This window comes from Xyrauchen texanus, chromosome 16 (genome assembly GCF_025860055.1).
Source record: "Xyrauchen texanus isolate HMW12.3.18 chromosome 16, RBS_HiC_50CHRs, whole genome shotgun sequence".
In the NCBI taxonomy this organism is placed as follows: Eukaryota; Metazoa; Chordata; class Actinopteri; order Cypriniformes; family Catostomidae; genus Xyrauchen; species Xyrauchen texanus.
Window position 1 is genome coordinate 35,596,128 of NC_068291.1, and position 25,281 is coordinate 35,621,408.

At 36.5% G+C, this 25,281-nt stretch overlaps 1 protein-coding gene across 3 annotated transcripts in view; it reads right to left on the minus strand.

Annotated features, from left to right (window-relative positions):
* Window positions 1–4,905: 4,905 nt before the first annotated feature.
* The window catches only part of LOC127656548 (stonin-2-like), a 57,919-nt gene continuing 37,543 nt past the window's right edge, over window positions 4,906–25,281 (minus strand). For all 3 annotated transcript variants that reach the window (XM_052144925.1, XM_052144926.1, XM_052144927.1), the window contains 3 exons: window positions 13,223–15,082; window positions 11,115–11,317; window positions 4,906–7,251 (listed from right to left, as the gene is read on the minus strand). In XM_052144925.1, coding sequence (XP_052000885.1) covers window positions 7,174–7,251; window positions 11,115–11,317; window positions 13,223–15,082 — 2,141 coding nt within the window. In that variant the 3' untranslated portion in view covers window positions 4,906–7,173. The remainder of the gene's footprint in view (window positions 7,252–11,114; window positions 11,318–13,222; window positions 15,083–25,281) is intronic.

The following is a 25,281-nucleotide window of genomic DNA, read 5'->3' on the forward strand; positions in this document are numbered from 1 at the left end:
TTAAAAAATGTGTTAAATGAAGGTAACATAAAAAAAAAAAATACATTTAACCAGGCCTTCATTACAACATTTTGATAGTTTTCAAATGGCTTTTACAGTGTATATAGATTTTATTGATTTAGCCTTGCCCCAAGACTTTCAATATTGAACTATAAAAATCCATTATAAAACTAAAAATTATTTCAGGTTTAAAACTATGAAAATCTAAACAAAGAATGAAATAAACATAAAAATTTGCAATAATTATTGTGTGAAAATTATTTGAATAACACTGAATTATATTAAACACAAAGCAGAATATGAGATGTGCTGGAAATGACACAGTAGTGAGAATGTATTACTTTTAGTAAAAACATGACCAAAAAGACAAATTCTTGTGTTGCATCTACATATACTGTTGGAAATTATAGACCAAAAAAATAAAATAAAATAAATAAAAAATAAAAAAAAATAAGAAAGAAAGAAAGAAAAAGGGAGTGAGTGTGAACACTTGTTTTAACCAGGCATTATTTTCTAGACCTCCACAGTGCAAAAAGTGCCTGATGTTGAAGAAACACCTGCAGTTACAAATTCAGTATCATTTGGCTACTCTTATTAATATAATCACTGTATTCTTTTTACATAAACTCCAGCTTAATTGCTGTACTGCCGTAATCATACTATAACGATGCATGTTACCGTAGTCATTGTATGAAGACCACGATGCCATCAGAAGCACAGTAAACTTTGATCCATGGGCAGTATTTGTTCTGGCACTTGAGTAGTCACAACAGAGTCATTTTGGACTGAGGTTTGGCAGTATTCCCTGACCTTCTTCTGTTTCCAGACAGACAGCAAATTGACAAATGAAAAGACTGATAAACAAACACGCAGAAGGCTTGATGGGCTATCTGAACACGCTAAGATCTGCTACATGTGCACTTGGCTCAGCAGGCCAGACGATGATGCCAAAGCACATGCTGTATACCACCCACACCGCCAGCAGCACCCTAACCCACCCAGAAGAAATCCTTAACATAGACTTGTCACATGATTTGCCAAGCCAATGTGGCATACATTGAAGTGTTGAAAACCTTCCAGGGGCCATAATGTATTGCAGTGTTTCCCAATGACTGGCTAGAGGTGCCGTGGAATCTCTGCTTAGTTCAATATTTTAATACCCATCGATGTTAAAAGTACCGGCAATAGCTTGTAAAGACTGAATTTGGTACCACACACTGTTTGACAACAGCCAGCTGCTTTCAAACGCTCACATGCAAGGAGCTCTAAAATATGTCTGCACGTGCTCGTGTCTCGTGGTGAATGCAGCTGCGTGAGTGAACAGTCAAATGTGCTTCTTGGTCAAAATGCTCCTCTTTACGCAATGTTTATGTTAACACAGCCGTTAATGTATTCAGTAAGTGTAAGCAGACAAGACAAACATCTTACATCTCAAAATATCTGATCTGTGCAATGTGTATATGCAGCCTAATAGACCTTCATTTTAATCAAACAACAATATTGACAAGAAAAACTGAAAAGCACTGACTGTATAAAGTTATCCAGCCAATTGGTAGCTTAAAGGTGCACTTTTATCTTTGTGTCATCTTGGATTTACACTGACACCTAGCAGTTCGGATGTAGCATAATTTAAAATCAATCATTTTCATTTTCAGATGCAATTGTACACATTTTGTATTCACAGTAGTATTCGGCTGGTCATGTGGTTCTAACATGGCAGCCCCCATGTGCGGACCCTCTCCATGTAGAATAAAACAGCTTTTATAAGGTAATGGACTGGAGTCTTAATTTTAATGTGAGTGATCATGATTTCCTACATATATTGCAAAATTGCAAGTCATGTCTTTAGGAGATAAACATTTTTAATGAGGAAAAAATAACTTGGTTCACATTTAAAGTGCAATGACATGTCTGCTTCTCAGTCCATTGAATGACTATTAATGTAGCCTATATCTAATAATCACACAGTAGATTATGTCAATAATTTAAGTATCTTATTTTGCATTAGAATACTTTTGAATGTTTTATATTAAGTTTTTTTTATGTTAAATTGCTGCTGTTACTGAAAAACTTTAAAGGGATAGTTCACCCAAAAATGAAAATTCTCTAATCATCTACTCACCCTTATGCCATCCCAAATGTGTATGATTTTCTTTCTTATGCATAACACAAATTTTAGAAGAATTTTTCTGCTCTGTAGGTCTTCACAATGCAAGTAAATGGGTGCCAACATTTTGACACACCAAAACTCCCATAAAGCAGCATAAAAGTAATCCATATGCCTCCGATGGTTTAATGTAAATATTTCAGAAGTAATAAGATAGGTGTGGGTGAGAAACAGAGCAATATTAATTCCAGTTTTGATAGAACTTCTTCACCCTGGCCAGCAGTGTGTGTATGCATGAAGAAACTGTATCAGCAAAAACAAATGAAGAAAAATGTGAACTTAAAAGTGGAGATTGTCTGAGCAGGGAGGAGAATTTATAGTAAAAAATTCTTAAAATATTGATCTGTTTCTCACCCACACCTAACAAATTGCTTCGGAAGATATGGATTTAACCACTGGAGTCATACGGATTACTTTTATGTTGGTCTATGTGATTTTTGGAGCTTCGAAACTTTGGAACCCATTCACTTGCATTATAAGGACCAAAAGAGCTGAAAATAATCTTAATTTGTGTTCTGCTGAAGAAAGATAGTCATACACATCAGGGACAGCAGAAGGGTGAGTAAATTATGAGTTAATTTTAATTTTTGAGTGAACTATCCCTTTAACCACGTTTTACTCTATTTTATTAGCGGGTCTTGAATAATTACTTTTAAAGCTTGGAGCAATGTTTACTTGAAGGAGCACTCTTTTTTTCAAATTTTTCTTCATTAAAAAAGTGTAACTCATAAAGACATGAATTGTAATTTTGCTAAGGAAATCATGAACAAACATTAAAATGAAGACTGCAATCATATCATTACCTTATAAAAGCTGTTTTATTCTACATGGAGAGGGTCGCACATAGGGGCTGCCATATTAGACTCACATGACCAGCCGAATACTACTCACTTAATCTCAGTAACCATCCTGTTATTTGACACTTTCACTCATTGATTAAAGTAATCCTGCTGACTGTGAAGACAACATTTCTAATGGCATCTGGAAATGAAAACATTTGATTTTAAACAATGCCTAAATCCAAGATGACACAAAGAAAAAAGATACTGAGTGCATGCACCTTTAAGAAACACTTGAAGGCTGCATTGTTTTCATTTAATATGTTAATATTAAACATTTTAAATAAAGGAGCAGAGTATATTTGTTTGTTTATTTATTTTTCTGTGTCGTTGAGGAAAAAAACACTATAAAGTGGGGCCGTAGTTTAAACATTTTAAGAATCACAGCTGTATTGGAGGCTTTGGGTCAGGTCTTTGAGTTTTCATTCTTCGTCGACTATAAGAGTTATGGTCTTTTAGTAGAAGTTGAGCCAGTTAATTTTGAAAGTACCTTATTGAACCTATATGGTAACATTATATCCTGATGACATACTGCAGATGAATACAAACCACTGATGAAATATAGGCCAAGAAAAGCATTTCTGGCAGTGTGTGAAGGTCTAGAGTAAAGCAGCTGGTTTTGTGTCATTTTGCTTTCCTTTCATATGTGGTTTGTTGTTGGCGCTCTCTGCTGGGTGAGAGTTTTCAATACAGCTAATTCTGTGTACTGACTATCTCTGACATACATAGTTAAATTTATATTTCGGGTTGAATACAAGTTAAGCTCAGTCAACACCATTTGCGGCATAATGTTGATTACCACAAAAATAATAACTAAATTGAAGCATCCATAATTTTCTTAACAAAAAGAAAAATCTAAAATCTGGGTTACAATAAGGCACTTACATTACAATGGAAGTCATGGGGCCAATCTGTATAGGTTGAAAAAGTATAGCCACAAGATATAAACAATATGTGATAGATTGATAAAATTGCAAACTAGCCTTTTCTGTGTACAGTTATAGCCAATTTTACAACTTCATTGCTATTATGACGTCACACTCTAAACCAACCCCCAAAATGACAATTTAAACAACATTACAGCTCAAATAATACAAGAGTTTTAACAGAAGAATTAATATACTTTATTATTTCTTTATAAAACATAAACTTCACATTTCTGCCTTTAAACCCTCCACAAATTGGCCACAATCACTTCCATTGTAAGTGTCTTTTTTGTTTTTTTAAGAAAAGGAGTTGCGAATCAAAATTATTTTGTGTGGTAATCAACATTATGAAACAATTGCTGTCAATTGAACTTGGGTTATATTGAACCTGGAATATTTCTTTAAATTCAAAACTGACATAGTACACTAATAGCACAGAAAGTCCCCCTGGAACATTGCAAATTGCAGTGAATTCTGACTAAACCTTCATGGTACACAACTTGCAGACTTTTTGTTAATGTAATGACTAAATATTACCATTGATGACAAATAGTCATAGTGTTTTGCTTTTAGCATGCTTTAGTTTGTCTGTTCATCCAACCAAACATCCTTTATATTATACCCTTCTATTGTAATAAACAAACAGACATTTACAGTTTTATCAGATAAAACAAAATTACATTGAAAAAATTAAATAGGGTTGTTAATATAGGGATGGAGAAAATAAAGTCAAGAAACTTTATAAATAATTATTATAATAAACAAATAAAAAGTTTGACCAAATAATCAAGGCAATACGATCTTACATAGAATTAAAGAGAGCTTACAGAAAGCACTAACGGGAAGGTGATCAACCTATATTTGTTGTACTTTTCTGTGTATACCTAGTTTACAAGTGTAACATATTTGCTCATCTCACTTTGTAATAACCATATCTGTAAAAACATGTTATTACATGCCAAATACTGTCAGAATTTGTCTCTATAAATGTAGAGAACTGCTTAGCAAATTAAGAAAACTGTATATCATCCACTAAATCAAAAGATATGGGGGAAAAGACTCAAAAGAAAAGCCAGAGTTTTCTAAATACCATGATTTTTATCAAACATACTTTATTGTATGCATGCCGTCCAGTTCTTTAAATGAGAAAGATGGAAGGAGGTTTTTGGAATTACAGCGGATTATGAAGAAGACAATAACTAAACAAAAGCATATTTAGTAAACATATCTAACGCCCACACATTTTGGGAATGAAATATTGCAGTGTTATTATCACAATATTAAACCAATTAGTAAAACTTACATTTTTGTTTAAAATGACAAAAAAAAAAAACAACATAAAACAACAACAACATAAAAAATATGTCAGTCCTGGAACAAACTCATTAGAACATACTAAACACTAAGAAATTGAGGGCACTAACTATTTATTTCTATGCCAAATGTAAAGCATTATAACTGTGAGCGTCATTACATATTAAGAATCTTGCTGATATACTCAACGTGTCAATCATTTTTAACATGATTCACAACAAGCAGAAATTCAACCATTTTTTTTAAACATTCTGTGCTTTCAAGGTAACATTAGTGAGATCAATATTACATATTTCTGTTGATGCTTTGAAGACAAACCTTTTTTTCCAAAACTGATCATGATTAGGATTAGGATTGTGCATGAATAATTACTAAAGCAAACAAAACATGAAATTAAAATTCTAAAAATACAATAGACAATTATTGTTTGGGATGTGTTATTTGAACTATGATTTTTCTTTTAAATAATCTATCACATGAAGTAGACAAAACTTCTATATCATAAAACTGAATTGTACAAAAATTTTGTTCAAAGCTCACAAAATCATAGAGACATAAATACAGCAGTTTTGCTAGTTTAACACAATGGTTAAGCTCTATATCAAGGGTTCTCAGTGGGGGTCAGTACCACCCCCAGTGGGCGTTCAAAGGATGCCAGGGGGCGCTGAGAGCAAATGAGTGTGTGTGTGGGGGGGGGGTCCGTTAGATTACAAAGTGGGGTGTTTATCAGTTATATCCCTGTTTGCATTAAAATGTTTATCTAGATTCCATTATAAGGGTTGGTATGCACATACCGCGGGTACTCTGATTCTGAAGTCTACAATGAAAGTGAATGGTGACTAAGGCTGTCGGTCTTATATATAGCCTAAAGTAACATCTCATTTTGTGTTCCACTGAAGAAATAAAATTGGTAAGGTTGTGGAACAACACGTGGGTGAGTAGATTAAATGTTTATTTTGGGGGAAACATCCCTTTACATATTCATATTCAGTGTTTTACACACATCAAGATGTGCAATATACAGGCTATATTATTTCATGATTTATTTCTCTAACTGAAACCTCCACCTACGTTTAGAGCAAAATCCTTCTTTAAGAGTTTAACTGAGCAGCTACTAACAAATGGGCCTCTTTTTGCAAGCATTTAAATCTGAACTGAATGCAAATGCTATATTTGTGCTGCTCTATTTTTAAAAACAATGGCTGCAAATAAAATTAAATACAAAACTCATATCAAACACAAATCTAAGGTAAACAATTTGCATTACTGGTACCTTTAGCTGTAATACTGACATTCTTGGTTTAAGTTGTAATTAGTGACTAAATTACATTTATTTGTAAAAAAAAAAAAAAAAAACAGGCTCTGAAATGTGTTAGTTAATGAGTCCCTCATTATCCCCTGTACAAAATTAAATAGCAAGAAAATGAACCCAGAAAATCTACACAAATTACTCTTTCTATATTATGCCAAAATATACAGAAAAAAATGTACAATTCTGTGATTTCTGCATTTAAGACAAAACGTGACAACTGCGATGTTTTTGGCGAAGATTTAAGGATTTTATCCCCCAGTGATCACAGAGTTTTTTCGCTAGGTGAGTAAGACTGGGCTGTGCAATATTTCCATGTTCTTAAAATAAAAGTTCTTATAAGAACCTAAAAAATTGCTGTAATAGTAAATTACATTCTTAACATATGTAGAGCTCAAGAACATTCATGCAGTACGTTTTTCTTTTGTGCATATCATTCCTACTGGACATACTCTTTAATTTCATTTCAATAATACACCAAATCTTGGCAAAAAAAATTCCAAATGTGCACGAGATGTAAACTAAATATCTACTAAAGTTCAGAGCTGAACTTTCTACCGTTCAACAAAGTCCAACCTGTATAACTTTCTCTTTTCCTGGGAGTAAAAAGGCTCTTCCTCACTGTTGATGGCACTCTCCTGGCTGCTCATCTTGAGGGCTCTCCATTCTGCTTTCATTTTTCAGCTCTACTGCCACCTACAGGACAGGAGAAGCAAGTACAAGTGAGTAGTCATTATAGTAGCAACTATTTGCCACTAGAGGGCAGTCCTTTCCAACAAAATGAGTTTGGTCTACTACAAAGCCAGTGAAAATAGAACAATCTAATCTCAGGCATCACCTGTTTCCACAGGCTCATCCCAATACAATCTGTCCATGCTGCAATGACTGACCTCACTGTGCTTGAGACACCTGCCGCCACTCTCCTACCCCACAGCTATGCTGCATTTATCATATACAGCAAGATGCTTCTTCAGCAAGATTTTCTGTCATTTCTATACAGAGGTTACAGGCAGAGTTTTACATCTTGTTCCTGCCACCCTGCTGTTTGTTGTACACCTCTGCTCCGTGATGAATCACTCCCTGTGGCTACTGAACAGTAATGGGAACAGATGTTTGTAGAAAACAGCGCCAGCCACCTTAATGACATGTTTGGAATGCAGTAGGGAAAACAGCTCTGGCAGCTGACATATAAGGTTGCTTGAGGGTGACAACTTGTCTGTCATTGGCTTTGTCACAGGGTACATGACATTTATCAGTCTCGGACCCAGCCAAGGGCATACAAATCACCCTGCAATAACAATTTAAATTACATTTGTTTCAAAACAGGAACGGGTCACGATGGTTGATGAGTCATTAAGTCGATTAATGAGGGTTTTTGTTTTCAATTATATTCAGCAAATTATTATACAATCAATTATATTAATTTGAAACAAAATATTTGATTGTATACAATGTAGCAACCCTCTACAGACACAATGAAGAAAGAATCAACAAAATTGAAAAAAGATATTAAGCAAACTGGGGGGGGGGGGTCTTCACATATCTATACATAGTATTGATATACACTGACGAGCCAAAACATTATAACCACTCACATGTGAAGCAAATAACATTGATCATCTCCTAAAAAAGGCAACATGTCAAGGTTTCGGTAGATTAGATGGTAAGCAAACAATCACTTCTCAGTGTTGAATACAGGAGAAATGGGCAGGAGTAAAGACCTGAGTGACTATGACAAGGGCCAAATAGTTATAGCCAGATGACTGGGTCAGAGCATCTCTGAAAAGGAAAGGCTTGTAGGGTACTCCCGGTCAGCAGTGGTGAGAACCTATCAACAGTGGTCCAAGGAGGGACAATCCACAAACCAGTGACAGAGTGTTGGATGCCCAAGGCTCATCGATGTGCAAGGGCAGAGAAAGGCTATCTCGTCTGGTCCAAACCAACAGAAGGTCTTCTGTGGCAAGTCACAGAAAATTTTAATAATGGTTATGGGAGGAATACGTCACAACACACAGTGCATCGCACCCTGCTGTGTATGGGGCTTTGTAGCGGCAGACCGGTCAGAGTGCCCATGATAACCCCTGTCCACCGTCGAAATGGACAAGTGAGCGTCAGAACTAGACCTTGGAGCAGTGGAAGAAGGTCACCTGGTCCGATGAGTCACCTTTTCTTTCACATCACATTGGCGGCTGTGTATGTGTGCGCCGTACACCAGGGGAAGTGATGGTAACAGGATGCAATGTGGGAAGACAACAAGCCGTTGGAGGGAGTGTGATGCTCTGGGCAATGTTCTGCTGGGAAACCCTGGGCCCGGCCATTCATGTGTATGTCAATTTGACAAGTGTGACCTACCTAAATATCTTTGCAGACCAGGTATACCCCTTCATGGCAATGGTATTCCCTGATGCCAGTGGCCTCTTTCAGCAAGATATTGCACCCTGCCACACTGCACACATTGTTCCAGAATGATTTGAGGCACATGATAAAGAGTTCAAGGTGTTGCCTTGGCCTCCAAATTCCCCAAAACTCAATCTGATTGAGCATCTGTGGGATGTGCTGGACCAACAATTCTGATCCACGGCGGCTCCACCTCGCAACTTACATCTGTGCTGTGTTTCTTTTCAATTTTGTCATCATTAGACTTTAAGCTCCAGATGTACTTCATAAAAAATGGAAGAACAAATGGGTTTGACATAATTTAGAACAATATCTGGCCAAAAAGAAGGTATTTTTGCACTTGTTGCAGTAGTTCGGAACAGTTGTCTGGGCAAACTTTTAGGAAAACTTCTAAATGGCTGCTAAACATCTTCTTGCTGTCATTGGTCCACATCATTGGTAGGTGTGACCTGAAGCTCCACCTACTAAATGTTTATGTTTTCAGTCAGTATTCAACATAAACACATCAGCGTGCAAGACCATGTCATGTGATTTTTTTGTTGTTGTTTAATTAGTCTACAAAAGGAATCAAATCTACTCAAAAACCCATTTACTTATGTGCCAGCTGCAGCAAAAGCAATGCTTCCATCTGCCCAAATAAAGATATGTCTCTCTTATCATAATTATTGTCTGTTTTTTGCCAATGACACCAATCTTTGCAACTGTATCAGTGTCATTATAAATTACTTAAGAGTGAAATCTGCGCAGATTATGGCCATGTATAGCTTGTTAGTGAATTAGCATCATGAATTCAGAATCTAAACAATACAAACATTTTCTATTGCATATATATAATTTTAAATCATTTATAATGCATTCTAATGTCACATTACTTTAAGTTTTACATGTAGCGTCCTCATATTTAAATGCTCCTCTATACACCTCCCGTGGTGGTTGTCTGAGTGTTTGCAAACAGTATACTGTTGCTCGGCTGTATAGAACTTATTTTTGCCCCTGAGCGAAGTACGCAGAAGAACTTCTCAGGAAGTATATAAGGGCCTTTAAAAGGAACAAGTCAAACCAAACATTTATTCTTATAATGTGTATTGCCATTTGTATGCATATTGAAAAAATATTTGTTGTACAAGTTCTCAAATTCAAATCTGCAAGCTCTCGACCACACTTCACTGGTCTATAGTTTGTATGTTGTAAAATGTTGAGAAAGTCAGTAGAAAAGAATTCAACCAAACTCAGAGTTTACCTTGTTAAATGCAATGTAAATGGTGACATCTGTGACAACTCCAGACCCACGGCAACCAAATAGGGTACATTTCCTTTAAAGTGTGTGCTCTTGCAACACAACACAGAGAGTGAAAGGATCTTAGTCCTAAACAGCATCTTTGCCACTACAAAACTTAATCACTGGTGAGTGAAATCAGAACATTTACTAGCCAGTGGTTAATAACAGACATTTATAGTCATATTGGTGAAATTTGGTCACATGTGCGAGTGACTTACTCACACTATATAGGGCTGTATAGTTTATTATTTTGCTTTTTAATTAAATATATGTAGTGGCAGTGCTTTAATTAGCATACTGTGACAGTTTGCACAATAAACTCTCTGAAAAGTTGTTTTAATATTCATCACCTTTAAAGCACAGCCGCTACTAGCCATACAAATGCAGATGTATATTTTTGGCCAATGTGTTGTGTCATGCACTGATGTAGCATGTCAAGATAAATTTGTCCAACTTGTAAAAAACCATCTCAAGAACTCTGGATGCTCTTGAGTTCTAGTGTGCTCGTCTAGCTGTTTTTGAATGCAAGTATGTCTCGTGTAAATCCTCCCCCTCCAAAGAACGGTATAGGGTAAATCCGAGACCGGCCTAATTAAACAGGGCTTCTTTAAGATCAGTTAGTCCATAAGTCATTCAGACAACCCAATGACTAGTCAATCTTTAAAATATATATAATTTATATATTTATAAATCTAATATATATATATATATATATATATATATATATATATATATATATATATAGGTTATAATTTTGCACATCCCTGATTTCAAAAGTGTAATTTTGAGGGTTTGTTCATTGTATTTTCAATAGGGCGAAGAGCGGTGATATAAAAACCCTGAGTACTGTGTTATCATGCATATACACACATGCCCAGCATACCTGATAGGAGTAATGCGATTTGTAAGTGATCCATTTTTTCAAGTCAGTTTTGTCCCCCACAGACAGAGATCGAACAGTGGCTTTCGATGCAGAGGCAGAAGGCATATCAAACTCCACTTCCACCTGGCAGTGAAACTTAGGGGGCACGTCCCAGTCTGAGCCTAGCTCCAAACGACAGAAGAAGGTATGAGGGTGCCCCAGCCCTAGAGAAAAGACCAACCCTTATTAATGAAAGGTATTCAATAATATTAATGCAAATAATAAGATGCTTTTTAAAATAAGGCTTTCCCTCCAACTGAAACACCAGATCTAAACTGAACTCTGTAGATATGTATAATATATAAGTGGCAAAAAACTGGCTTCAAATCCCTTTAAAGCTGGTGTCTGTAAAATACATTCACCTTTCCCAGTTTAATGCATTAAGGGAAATGTTTGGGAAACTAAACATTTCTTTAGGGGAATATTTGGAAACCTTTTTAGGCACCAGACATTATTATGCAGTTCTGTTTGAGGCTGCTACTAGTGTTGCAGAAATTACACAACACAGCTTTAACCATTACTTCAGCATAGTGAACATTACTGAAGAAATAATGCAACATACTATAAATGGCATTAAGCAAATTATACTGAAAACACATAAGAAAATCAAACAAAATGTGTTAAATGAGTGAAATCAAAATAGGTAGAAGTAACAACACATTTTTACTAAGAGAGAAAGAGAACAAGGAAACGCTTATTTTCCTGAGCCGTAAAGCTCAGGAGATTTCAAACAATGAGCCTGTGAATTAACTGATAATGACAGCCAGAGCTTTGTTTAACCAATCAGACTCATGCAAGGGGAGGGGATCCCTGCTGATGGACTATTGAAAAGCCTAAAGCACTGGCCATTGACAGAAAAATACCAGCAGAGGCCATGTGAAAGCAAATACTATGACACCAGAAAATCAACAAACAGAATAAAAGATTACTTTTACACCACTGCACTTTGAGATTCAGTACAGCATTAAGAGGCAGGGCTTATTTTCTGCACTGCGATTTGGAGATTTTTTAAATGTGAGGAATATTTCGACAATACCAAAATACATCCTTTTGTACTCACCTTAAAAACAACTCTACTGTACTAGCCATACTAATAGTGGCAAACGAGAGAAAGCTTTAAAAGTGGAGCACAGTTTTTAAATGCTGATATTATTGCAGAACCTTGACAAAAACATGTTTGATTTTATACAGCTCTAAAGACAGCAGGCTGATCAAGAAAATGGCTACATGACTGTTGTGAAATTTTAGCAAAAAGACATTATGTATTGCGGCAGTTCCGAATAGAAATGTCAACTGTGCAGTGCTAAAAGGGAGTTAAATGTTCTCCCAAACAGATGAGGCTTTTAAGGGTAAATCAACAAAATCTACCTAACTCCCTACCATAAACCTTAAACCTAACCAATAGTGTCATAAAAAGCAAATGTATGATTAAAAAAACGCAATTGCTGAAGCAACCACATCATTTTGTGGTGCTTCTATAACACTTTTGGCTCACTTGTCGACTCTCCCGAACACAGTCCTTTGCGTTGAAGTGCGAGCATACAACTTGATCGATTTTGTACAAGCTTGTAAATGTTGTTAGTTATGTAATGCAAATGTTAAAATGTCATGCAGTATAGTAATAGTGTTTTGATATCATAAGATAGCATTGTGTGAGGAACAGAGCAAAAAGTGTTTGTGTAAAAGTGCTTAAAAATCATTGTTTTAGCGCCTCTAATGTTTAAGAAACTTCTGCAAAACGAACAAGCCAGGTAAAAATAATTTAGCAAAAGTTTAGGTATAGTAACATGATTCTATGAGACCAAGTTGAAATAGTCTACAGTTTCACATTGGAAGTCCAAAACATGCACTGGAATTACAGTACAGGGTTTGAGAATCTTACAATACTTTTAAATGTTAAAGGTGTTAAAGGAGTGGCCCCCGCATTTTTAAGCCTATCAAAAATCTAGTGAATCAGAAATGCTCTTTACTTATGAATTATTTAGCATGTTCTTGTTTGCTGACGTGCCTTTGGAGAGCACCATCTGAAACAAATACCTCAAATTCATACTAATGCAATAGTATCCCACCTGAGTTCTTGTCTGGCAGGCGACTGATCCTCCACACGACAGACTTAAAGGCCTGTTCATATTTCGCATTGCCTAGCGTGACCCTCATGGCAGGTTCTGATCCTGATGTGCTGGCTGAACCAAAGCTGGCTCCTTTATTGAAGCGAGCCTTGAGGGACTTCTCACCTGTCACACTCTCCCGCCTAAAGTTCTTCGCCCAAATTTCAGGTATGGGGTAACGGATTGCAACATTCTCACATGGTATCAACGTCAAAGGATCTCGATTGGATGTGAAACCTGTTGACATCAACAGCCAGGACTGCACCTCCACTTCTGCGCCCTTGATGTTAGCGACTGTTCTCAGAGTGAAGGGAAGGGTTTTTTCTGCAAACGCTGTGCGAAAACACAGCAGTTCAAAGTGACGGCCAACTGGTGGACTAAAAGTAATGGCTCCAGACTCTGCAAACTCTGAGTGATCTGCACAATCATGCAGTCGACAGTTGTGTAGGTGAATCCAACGTGACGTTGTGTTGGGAATTATGTCATGCCGAGAAACCACTTCTTTACCTTTGACTTGGACATCATTGAGGCCAATACTGCACAGTGGAGAGCCATTCAAGAAGGCTAGCATGTTTACTCGGGTCAAAACCAACTGCTCCAAAATACGACTGTCCCCCTTGGAGAGAATTCCATAGAAGTTATCTCTCACCTCCATGTAGATCTCCTCCTCCGTGTAAGTTGTTGGCCAGCTGAGGCCTTCTTTATCTACAGAGAGACCCACAAGGGTCTCCTGCAGGGTGTGACGAAAGCTCAAGAAGTCCTGGTAGTTTGTGGTCCCAAGCTTTACCAATTGCTCTTTGACAGGCAAATGAACTACCGTGACCTTGGGCTGGAGCTTCCTCTTCTCCTTATAAACCACATGGTCTACACTAACAGTATGTACACGGCCGTTCTCATCATAGTTCTGGAGCTTGGAATCAGATACCTCATGCTGGGAGTTCAGCTGGAACTCTTTAAATGGCTTGTCAAGCCCTTTCTCATAGAAGAGCTGCAGCTGGCCACTTTTCGTCAACCTGACAAAAACTGGTCCCCAGTGACGTGAGGACATGATGTTCTTCTTCTCTGGGATGCGTAGGAGCATGGGCCACCCTTCCTGAGGAATCATGTGGTCTGGTTCATAGATGGATTCATCAGAATCTTCTGCATCCAGAGTATCATCTGGTAGGGTGGGACTATCATCAAGGTCAGGGTCAGAGATTTGTATTTTCCTGAGCTGATCCAGACCATCTTCAGGAGGGCCAGATGGGACAGCTTCATTTCCACTCGCTGAGACTTTTTGTGCTGAGAATTCCCTTTTGATATCAGCATCTTGATACCCAAAGATTGGTGAACTGAGGGTTGAGAAATCAGGTTTCTCCTGGCACAGGACAAAGTTTTGAGACGTTTTCAGCTCTGTTTTATTAAAGAAGGCACTGAAAGGGTTAATAGGGGATAGTTGAAGGTTGGAGAATTCATCAGCCAGGAATGGGTTCTTCTTGTTGTAAGGGGCACTGTTGTTCATAGTGCTTTCAAAGGCAAAAACAGAATTGGTGCCATCTGGGGTCAAGTCCAGGATGTGTCTCTCGGTCATCTGGTTGCAAAAGGAAGAGGAAATCAGGTTGCTGTTGGCATCCTGAAGTGAAGAATTGTTCAGGTTGTCTAGTTTTATTTTAGGCAGCCTCTCTGGAGGCTGGAAAACATTGTCTTCATCATCATCAAATGTAACCCAGCTAGCAAAGCGGTTGCAGGTAGCATATGTTTGGCCATTAGTTTGATGGTTGTTGGTTGTCCATTTGAAAGAATCCATGGTTATTCCTTCATCCTCTTGGCATACAGAGGAATCTATCAAAGAAAAAATAAAGATAGGGTTGTTTCAATACTTTCAGGTGAATTCACAAAATTCTTCCAAAATGTCACCTTCACAAAAGAAGCATTTCCCCTGTGAATTTACCAGCAAGGCAGAATGTTGATCTTTTTAGAGACAGATGTAATACTACTGTAAACAGCCATGGACTTTCCAGTGTCTTGTGAGTTTATTTATTTCTGGAACAAATTTAATTGGAGTCACAATGGTACGACTATGGAGATGAACAAATTAAGAAATGGCTGAAAGACTAACAGGAAGGAGGCATATTCCAATCAACCACATTTCATAAGAATACATACTGTATACACAATCTTTACATGTCCTAAAATAAGACGTCAATGCATTAATTACAATATAGGCACTAAAGAGAAGAGGTGTGACCACACTGATGTACATTTTTCAGTCTGAAAGTTATGCATTATTTGCACTTGGACAGAAAGGATCTAGTTTCAGGAACAAAAGAAAAGCTTACTAATCATTTTCCTTTTAGTCACTGGGTCAAAAAAGACAGTGGCGACATATTTTCCAAGACAACATACACTTTGTCATTCCAAAGGAAGACCTTCTTCAGCACATAAAAAATTACACTTCACTACTATTCAGACAAAATAAGCAAAAATAAGAATATCACCAAATATGTTTTTAATTCCTTAATGAATGCTTTTGCACTCAAGGTAGTTTGAAACCAAGCCGAAACTCTTGCCTGTTCCAACTCTTCAACCAAATTAGAGAGACAGCCTTTACCAGTTGCTAGGCACCAGCATTCCCCACCTCAGACCTATTTTCACTGCCAGTTTAACAAAGTGCTCAGCGAATTGTCGGCCTCACATGCTGAAAACTGGCATGACTGCGATATGCCATGAGAGCATACATATGAACACTAGACTTTTACACACTTTCATTGGTAGTTGACACACAACACGACCACAGATTTTTTTTTATTTGATTCAAAATCATGATTTTAGTTTCAGGGGAATGTGTACAGTATATTTTTGCTACTTTTTAGTTTTTACCATGTTAAATTCCCCTTTTGCCTTCAATAGTTCATTTAAAATTGTCATGTGGCATGACAAATTAATATTTTAAATTACAAATATTCCATGTAGACTCTCAAGTACTATGTGCTTATAAATTGCATGCTTAAAGGAATGTTCCAAGTGCAGTACACGTTAAATGCAATCAAAAGCATTTGTGGCATAATGTTGATTACCCAAAACATTTATTTCAACTTGTTTCTCCTTTTCTTTAAAAAAAGCAAAAATCAATGTTCCAGTAAGGCACTTACAATGGAAATGAATGGGGCCAATTTTAATGCTAATATACTCACTTTTTCAAAAGTATAATGACAAGATTAAGGATATGTTTGTAAACATGATTTTAGTGTGATAAAATCACCTTTACCAATTTCACTTCCATTGTAAGGACCTCACTGTAACCTCGATTTTTGCTTTTTTTAAAGAAAAGGAGGAACGAGGGGGCCTGGATAGCTCAGCGAGTAAAGATGCCGACTACAACCCCTTGAGTCAGAAGTTCGAGTCCTGGGCGTGCTGAGTGACTCCAGCCAGGTCTCCTAAGCAACCAAATGATCCCGGTTGCTAGGGAGGGTAGTGTCACATGGGGTAACCTCCTTGTGGTCGCTATAATGTGGTTCGCTCTCAGTGGGGCACGTGGTGAGTTGTGCGTGGATGCCGTGGCGAATAGCATGAAGCCTCCACACGCGCTATGTCTCCACAGTAACGCGCTCAACAAGCCACGTGATAAGATGCTCGGGTTGCCGGTCTCAGATGCAGAGGCAACTTAGATTCGTCCTCCTCCATCCAGATTGAGGCGAGTCACTATGCCACAATGAGGACTTAGAGCACATTGGGAATTGGGCGTTCTGCATTGGAAATTGGGCATTCCGCATTGGAGAGAAAAAAGGGGAGAACAGAAAAAAAAAAGAAGAGGAATAACGAGTCAAAATATATTTTTTTTGGTAATCAACATTATGCCACAAATGCTGTAGATTTATCTTAACTTGTATTCAACCCAGAACATTCCTTTAATTATTATAAAGGAATTAGCAAAATGCTGTTTAAAATAGTTTTAAACATGCCAACTTAAAACATGTCTTAAAACAGTCTTTCGTGTCAACTACCCATGTTAACCCATTTTTAGGGCTTGAAATGAAATTACAGACCACACTGACAAATGTAAACAACCAAGACAGAAACAGTCTAATCTGCCCTTGAATTGATCAGGTCACCCCTTGCTGTTCTCATAAAACAAATACTATTTATGTACTTTGTATGATAACGTGTTTGTACAGTAACTTGTGACTTTGTTAATCTTTCTCATATTAGTTCAAACAGGGTTTGGCACACTGTAAATCTATGCCTCATGGTGAAAATTATAAAAGGCTACAATACACTCTGTAAAGTGTTCGCAAGGCATTTGCATACACATATATAGCCACAAACTCAAGGGGCCCTATTTTAATAGTGCTAGCATTATGCGCAAGGCAGTGCCTTGAATCAAAAGTGCAAAGTCTATGGGTATGGCCATGAAGTTTTGATATTCTCGTACAACCATGTGCTAAGTCTAAGTGCAAGTGGGTTTGGTGTAACCTCCTTGTGGTCGCTATAATGTGGTTCGCTCTCAGTGGGGCTCGTGGCGAGTTGTGCGTGGATGCCGTGGCGAATAGCATGAAGCCTCCAAACGCGTTACGTCTCCGTGGTAACATGCTCAGATAAAATGTGCGGATTGATGGTGCGGATTGACGGTCTCAGACATGGTCTCAGATTCATCCTCAGCCACCCGGATTGAGGCGAGTCACTATGACACCACGAGGACTTAAAGAGCATTGTGAATTCCAAATTTGGGCAAAAAAGGGGGGAGAAAGAAAAATAAAGACAATTTTACTTTAATTAAATCCAAACAACTTGTTCCACCGGCCCCTTTTGCATTGACTTTAAAATCACTCAACTGGTGGAAAATTACTAGCCAAATTAAATAAAATAAATACAATTGTAAAATATACAAGAATTATAATACATATAAACATACAAATTATAATTGAAAAAATAAAGCATGACCTCTAGAACGTTTAACACAAATCTCATAACTTTTCAACAAATGGCTTCAACAGCGATTGAAAGGACATCATTTGATGTTCTGTACTTTCAGAATTTGGACATAAACGTATGGACGTATAAAATTTGGACACTGTCCTGAACGTGAATACTTATGAATAGCTTCTGAGCACATCCAAAGCAAGTTTGATTATGTTCATACAAATCAGTCAAAGGGTAAGATGCAAATCTTTACCATAAGAAGAAATGTCAACGCTCAACCAAGTTCAAGTTAAATGTACAGAAGGGAAACATAAAAAAGTAAACAAATCGACATAAGAATTCACAAATTGATATCAACCACATTTTTTCTTTTAACAAACCTGTTACTAATGTCTGTTCTACTGAGCGAATCACAAAGCAAAAGCCTGTTGCTAAGCACTAAGCAACTTAAAGTATTTCTTCAAATGTCCAGCTCTGAAGCAAAACTCAGATAGAGCACTTATCCAGGGGCAACATAAACCATGCTAAGCAGGAATCTGACAAATGTTCTCACTCTGTCTTTTTCTCAGATCTTGATTTGAAAAATCTACTTCAGACAAATACATGCTTAATCAGCATAATAAAGGTTTGGTCATGTCAAATATTTCTTGCAGAGGAAGGAAGCATGCTAAATGAACATCAAAACTCCTACTGCAACACTGTTAATTCACATGCATTTACAAGACAAAGACAATCTAAAAACGTTCATATAAACGCTGAACAAAATACAAAATGGAAAGAAAAGAATCTGAACGTGTTTTGAATTTGAAAACTGTAAAATCCTTCTTGTAGCTCAAAAAGCTGGGCAGGCAAAGAGACTTACCATACAGTAGATTCAACAGTCCAGGTGCTAAAGACAAGAAACAGATGGTACACCAATTGTGAGGCTTCATTATGGCACCATGCAGTAAGAAGCAGGTCACATGACCTACCCTGGCCGTGAAGTGGCCCGCACAGTTAAGTCGAGTCAAGTAGCTGCCTGTTAGTCTGCCAGCCTCCTTACAGAAGGGAGTCTCAACTCTTTGACATGTAGTTGTCCTTACAGAAACTCTTTTCCACACCTCAACACTTAAGAGACAGAGGGGGCATACTCTGAAATATGATTGTTGGAATACAAGGTCAGAAAATATGTACTAAAGAATTCCCTTTCTGATTCACAAGTCAAAACAGGGTTGTAACCATGATGAGCAGTAACACTGTCCTCTGTGCATCCTGATTATGTGTCGAACAAAAGAGAAAACTTCTACATCTCAGAAACTCATTAATAACATGATGGTGTGAAACAAACAAACGTTTTTATACAGCTACACAATTTACAGTGCCATCAGGCTAAGCTAAGTGAAGTCAAGAGTTGAAACAAATGGTCGACAGGTTGTGTTTTCATGCCTTGATCTGCTTTGAGAACTCTCAATCCTTTCCTATGGCACTGTGCAGCTGACCTTTATTTCCTGATTTCAGATCAGTACTTTTAAACAAAAACAGAGAATTAACTCAGGATTACTCCAGGATAAGCTCTGTAATGTACCTATACATTTTGCTGTTCCACGTCTTGCGAATTCAATATGTGATCCTCTTTGTACCAGAAAATTATTATTTCACAATGTTGCTCTTCGGGACGCAGAGAATAAAAATGTACTATTTAGTTCTGATACACTAATTTGATTGGACGATAATTTTGTCCATGTTTACTATATAGACATGCAATGCTTGTTCCAGCTTTGGCTTCCTTTGAAACTATTATAACTGGCAGAGCAAAAATAATCTAAAATGTATGTTACAGACACATTGGGCCCTATTTTAAGAGCCCTATGCCTTAAACGCAGCGCTATGTGATTAGTTATCAGCGCAAAAATGGTGGGCATAACCATGAAAATATTTTATTCTAAGGTTCTTCTCCGGTTATTGTGCCACCTGCATCCTATTATGCATTCCATTCCTTGTCAAGCAACGTCGATATAAATTAAGACAGCCCATTCATAAGAATTTAGTAGTGTAAATGGACTGTTTGCAATGCATCTGCTTTGTGACTGTATTGTCTCCTGTGCTGCTCCGGACCGTGATGTATGTGTTGTATGTTCTCTATCGGCCACTCTGAGACTACTGGGTCTCATCCTGCTCGCCAGTGTCTCACATGCTTGAAAAAATGCTTTACTTTTCTCACATAGTTCATTGTGTTGTAATGTATTTGTTATATGTCTCTCTGTTTAATTTCTGTACAGTGTCCTTTAGCTTTGGAAAAGGACTGCAGGCATACAAATTAAAATCAATTTAGACTTTGCACCGAGAATAGACATGGTTCTCAAACGTCTTAGCGCAATTACCTATTTCTCAGGAAAATAACAAATTGCGCTTTGCTCTACTTTGACTTTAGGGCTGCGCCTAGCCCGTTGAAAAAAAATAGAGCCCGTTGTGTCTAATGTCAGTTAATTGATATCAAATTATTCTATATATAACTGCAGTGTAAAAGAAATATTACAATCGTACTGAATATCAGCATTTATACTTGTGTGATATTGCTTACTTATAAGAGAATAAGTTTTGATATGCTCATGGTTGTGGCATCATAACCATGATGTTTTATGCAGGGCTTGACAATAAGCATTGTCATGTGAACTAACAATGAACAATATTTTACAGCTTTTATCCATCTTAGTTAATGTTAGTTACTAAAACAAAAATATACAATTGTTAATTGTTAGTTCATAAATTAATTTTAACATACATACAACTTTTTATTTTAATGTATTAAACTGTATTAATGTACTGTATGTTGGAATTAACATTAACCAAGATGAATAAATTATATAAAAGTGGTGTTTATTGTTAGTTCATGTTACCTGATGTAGTTAAGTAACATTAATAAAAGGAACCTTTTTTAAAGTGTTACCCAGTTTTCATTTTTGGATAAATCATCTCTTTGAGTCAAGTCAGTTCTCATCAGTTGCATTAAAAATGGCTGTTTGGATATTGACAAATGCATTGGAAAGGTTAACAGATACAATCCTGACAGAACCTTGCTGATAAATCATTTATGTTGTATATTCAAAACAGATATGCATATTAAAGATAATTTGATTTCATTGTGTGTAATTCATTAATGTTATAGTGTTAATTATAATCTTATCATTAATGTTTAGTGTATTATTATAATGTATATTGTTATATACTTATTAAAATGGACTTATTCACATGGCAGAGAAAATACCTCGGATACATACATTAGATGGAGCTCTAGATAGATCTCTCATCTTGTGACGGGTGCATACGTCTTTTTTAAGTGTTTCTCTTCACTTTACAGATGGTATTATTACACAAAGCACTTTTGCTACACTGTAAAAAAAGTATGTTAACTTTACGGTAAAAAACTGGCAGCTGTGGGTACCAGAAATTCACAGTAAAAAATAAGGTTTTTCTTTTTTCACATTTCAGGCTTTACGGGATGTAATTTTGATGCCTGTATATTTTATGGGGCATTAAAGTCATTTATATTATTAAATAATAAACTTGATATATTAACCTTCTGAAACTGTAAAAATCTGCTTTTCACTTTATAATGTATTTGTTAATCACCATAGTAATTACAGAAAGGCACATGATGACATGAAGTTAATCAATAGTGGCCCTTCCTGGGCAATGACCAATAAACATGTAGAGACAGCTCAGTGTCAAACACACGAACACTAAACACCATCAGGGTAACATGTGAAATTAATATGATGCAAAAAACATGAACTAAACTACATCAAATATAACACAGAACACCCCATTGTAGATAACTGATATTAAAAATAATAAGGAACATAACTATTCCCCTAAAATATAATGAAATGAACTGGGTCATGCAGAGAATTCTTGGAACACCCAATTATAATTTTTTTTGTAGTGTCATTTTAACAATAATTTACAGTAAAAAGTACATGTAAACTCTTGTTATACATAATATACATGCTGTACCATAATTTTACTGTTAATTATACTTTTTTAATTATACATCATACTTTAAAATATTATTATTTATTTTTTTAATTTTACTGTAAATGTATTGTCTTTTTAAATATATTTAAAAAAATGTACTGTATATTTTAAGGTAAAAAGGTGACCTTTAACCAATTAACAGTTTTTTCACTGTAGCATTTTTACAGTCTTTTAACATTAAAATTACAAACAATTTTACAGCATATTTCTGCCTTTCTTACTGTTTTATGAGGGAGCGCCACGATGTGACGAGACAACATTAGATATCTCCAATGTTGCGTGCTTGAAGAAAACAGCTTTGTTGATTATAACCAGGAGCAAAAGTTATCACATCGCTTGCTTATAGAGATGTGGTACAACTTTTTTTTACAAATTAACAGGTTTATACCCATTTATATATGTAAAATGGATACACACTTCCCCACTGCTCACACTCACAAGCTGCTAAACGCTGCACCACGAGTGAAGGCGAGAGAGACGCAATAGAGGGAATTCCCCACATTTTGAAAGAAACGTGCGGGAATGAATAAACTTGTGCTCAATCTCCGCAATCTACGCTACTGAGCTAACATTCGTTATTGAGATTTTGATCAGGCTACTTCTAAAATTCTCTTTAACTTGCCCGTTCAAAATTCCCTTTTGGCCCGGACAAGCGTTAATGTCGAGCCTTGATTTATGAATGACCAGTTTTGGCTGCTTAGTTTGCCTTAGTGGTCTGTCTGTTCTGAGGAAGCAGCTTTGCATTGCGGGCATTAGATTATGTCTACATTGTACAATAAAACAAGCAAAATGCTGTCATCCCATGATCCATCCCTTTTACACTCTGCAGACCATGTTGGTGAGAAGACACAGAGAAGTGTCATCTCTTCCTAGATGAGCTTTCCTATAATGTGAAACTGAGTGACAGCTGCAGGTGTGAGTCACAGGAGGCGGATGCTTTCACAAGGACATTTGTAGGGGTCAAAGGTCACATATGGTGAGGAAGAGCGTGAGATTCCTGGCAAGATGTGCTCTTAAACTGTTCCCACTGCCCCCATTGTCTGAGCTCAGCCCTGAATTGGTCATCGTCAATATTAATGGCAGTAGTTCATCAACTCTTGAAGTCATAATTGTGTTTTGACAGAAGATACTTGTAAGTTTGTTGCCCAGATGTCAGAATTTATTAAAGTCATAAAGCTTTTTTCTTTCTTGACATTATAAATGACACTGTTCTAAAGAGGAACCAAGAGAAACAATGGAGCTCAAGCCACAAGTCTGATTTTAAAGATATCATCTTCAGATTTGGCATGAAACAGATGATTTTTATGAAACCAAGCCATGTTTTTTTACAAAACTTTACAAAAGGAATCAAATCTACTCAAACACACACAAAAAACAAGTTCATCCTGTTTTTATGTGCAGCTCCATTCATGAGTTTGTCTGCAGTCTGTAAGCCATTCCCACCTGAGACACATTGATGTGTGCTTCTAATTATTATTCTATTGTCTATATTCTGCCCAATGACTAAATCTCTCAGCTGTCTGCCATAGTAACAGCTATATCAACACCCAACACTCATACTTGCTGTACCATCAAATGTCTCTTTAAAAACAAGTATAAAACAACTTTTTCATGATCTCACAATAATTATTTTCAAGAAATGCCATCATAAAATACACTTACAGAGGGTAACAGGTTAGCATGTTAGCATTAGAGCTAACTCCATGACATCAGCATGTTAACAATAGAAATTAAACACTGCAAATATCTTACTTTATAAGTGGTTATAATAGCTTATTTTACAGATCATGTGGATTCCATTCATATAATGAAGCAGAAATCAAAATTTGTATAGAATATGCAACCAGAGGCTAATAACAGGTTCAGTGACAGATGCAGAATTCTTCAAATATACAGACATCAAACAAATAAAATGCCAGTGATTGCTTAAAAAATATAGACAAACATTATATTTTCATAATTGTCTAATTATTCACAACATCTTTCATCAGTCGTTATATGTTATTATAACTCTTTACACAGAGTTTTCAATCCTACTATGGGAAGGGATGAGGAAAACCTGTCATACGATCTCTGATGTAGAAACCTGTTCTTCTACAGTCCATATTTGGATCAAATCTGGAGCTATAGTGGCCTTGTTTTCCTGGTTGAATGGAAAACACATGATTTGAAAGTATTAGAGTGCTGTAGTGCTTCAGATTGCATACATTATTAAAGATTAACTTGTAAAAATCCATCATAATTTCTCCAAATGTGCAAACTTTTGGACTAAAGGATCTAATGTAGATTTTTTAGTAAAGCCATCAAATGACAAGTATACTGGATCTTGTACTGGAGATGTTTAACAGGTTAAAGGTATAGTTTACCAAAAAAAAAATTATGTTGTTCCAAACCTGTACCACTCTCTTTCATCTGTGGAACACAAAGAGATGCTAGGTAGAATGACAACCTCAGTCAACATTCACTTCCATTATATGGAAAAAAGATGCAATGAAAGAGAACGTTGACTGAGACTAGCATCGTCTTTCGTGTTCCACGAAAGAAAGAAATTATATGGGTCTGGAACAACACGAGGGAGTAAATAAAGACCAGAATTTTATTGGTGGGTAAACTATCCCTTTAAACAAACTGTTATTTTGCTCTATAACCTTTGCCAATCTGAGATTACAGTATATGTCTACTGTTCTATTTAGAGATTTGCATACTGATGATAATGCTCTTCTGTGTAGACTCCACTGGATATGACAAAACCACATTCATACACACTCTCTCTTTCTCTTCCTCTCTCACACACATACAAACACACCCATTGCATCTCTTTGGACAACAGCATTCTTATTTATTACCAGAGAAAGGAATAAGAAGAAAATGAAAATGTGCATTGTAAATCAAAAGTTCTGCACTTCCTGATAAAGAACAGCATCTAACATCTGTGCCTGTAAATTTAAATCCGTAAAGACCAACTGCTCCAGTGCCTTGTACCATACAGCTGCATAAATACTTAGCATTCACAATGGTCTCCTCTTACAATGACAGTCATATAAAACTGTAACGCATGCTATAAATCACATCCAAAGAACAAAAACCTATGGAATTAAAATACATGG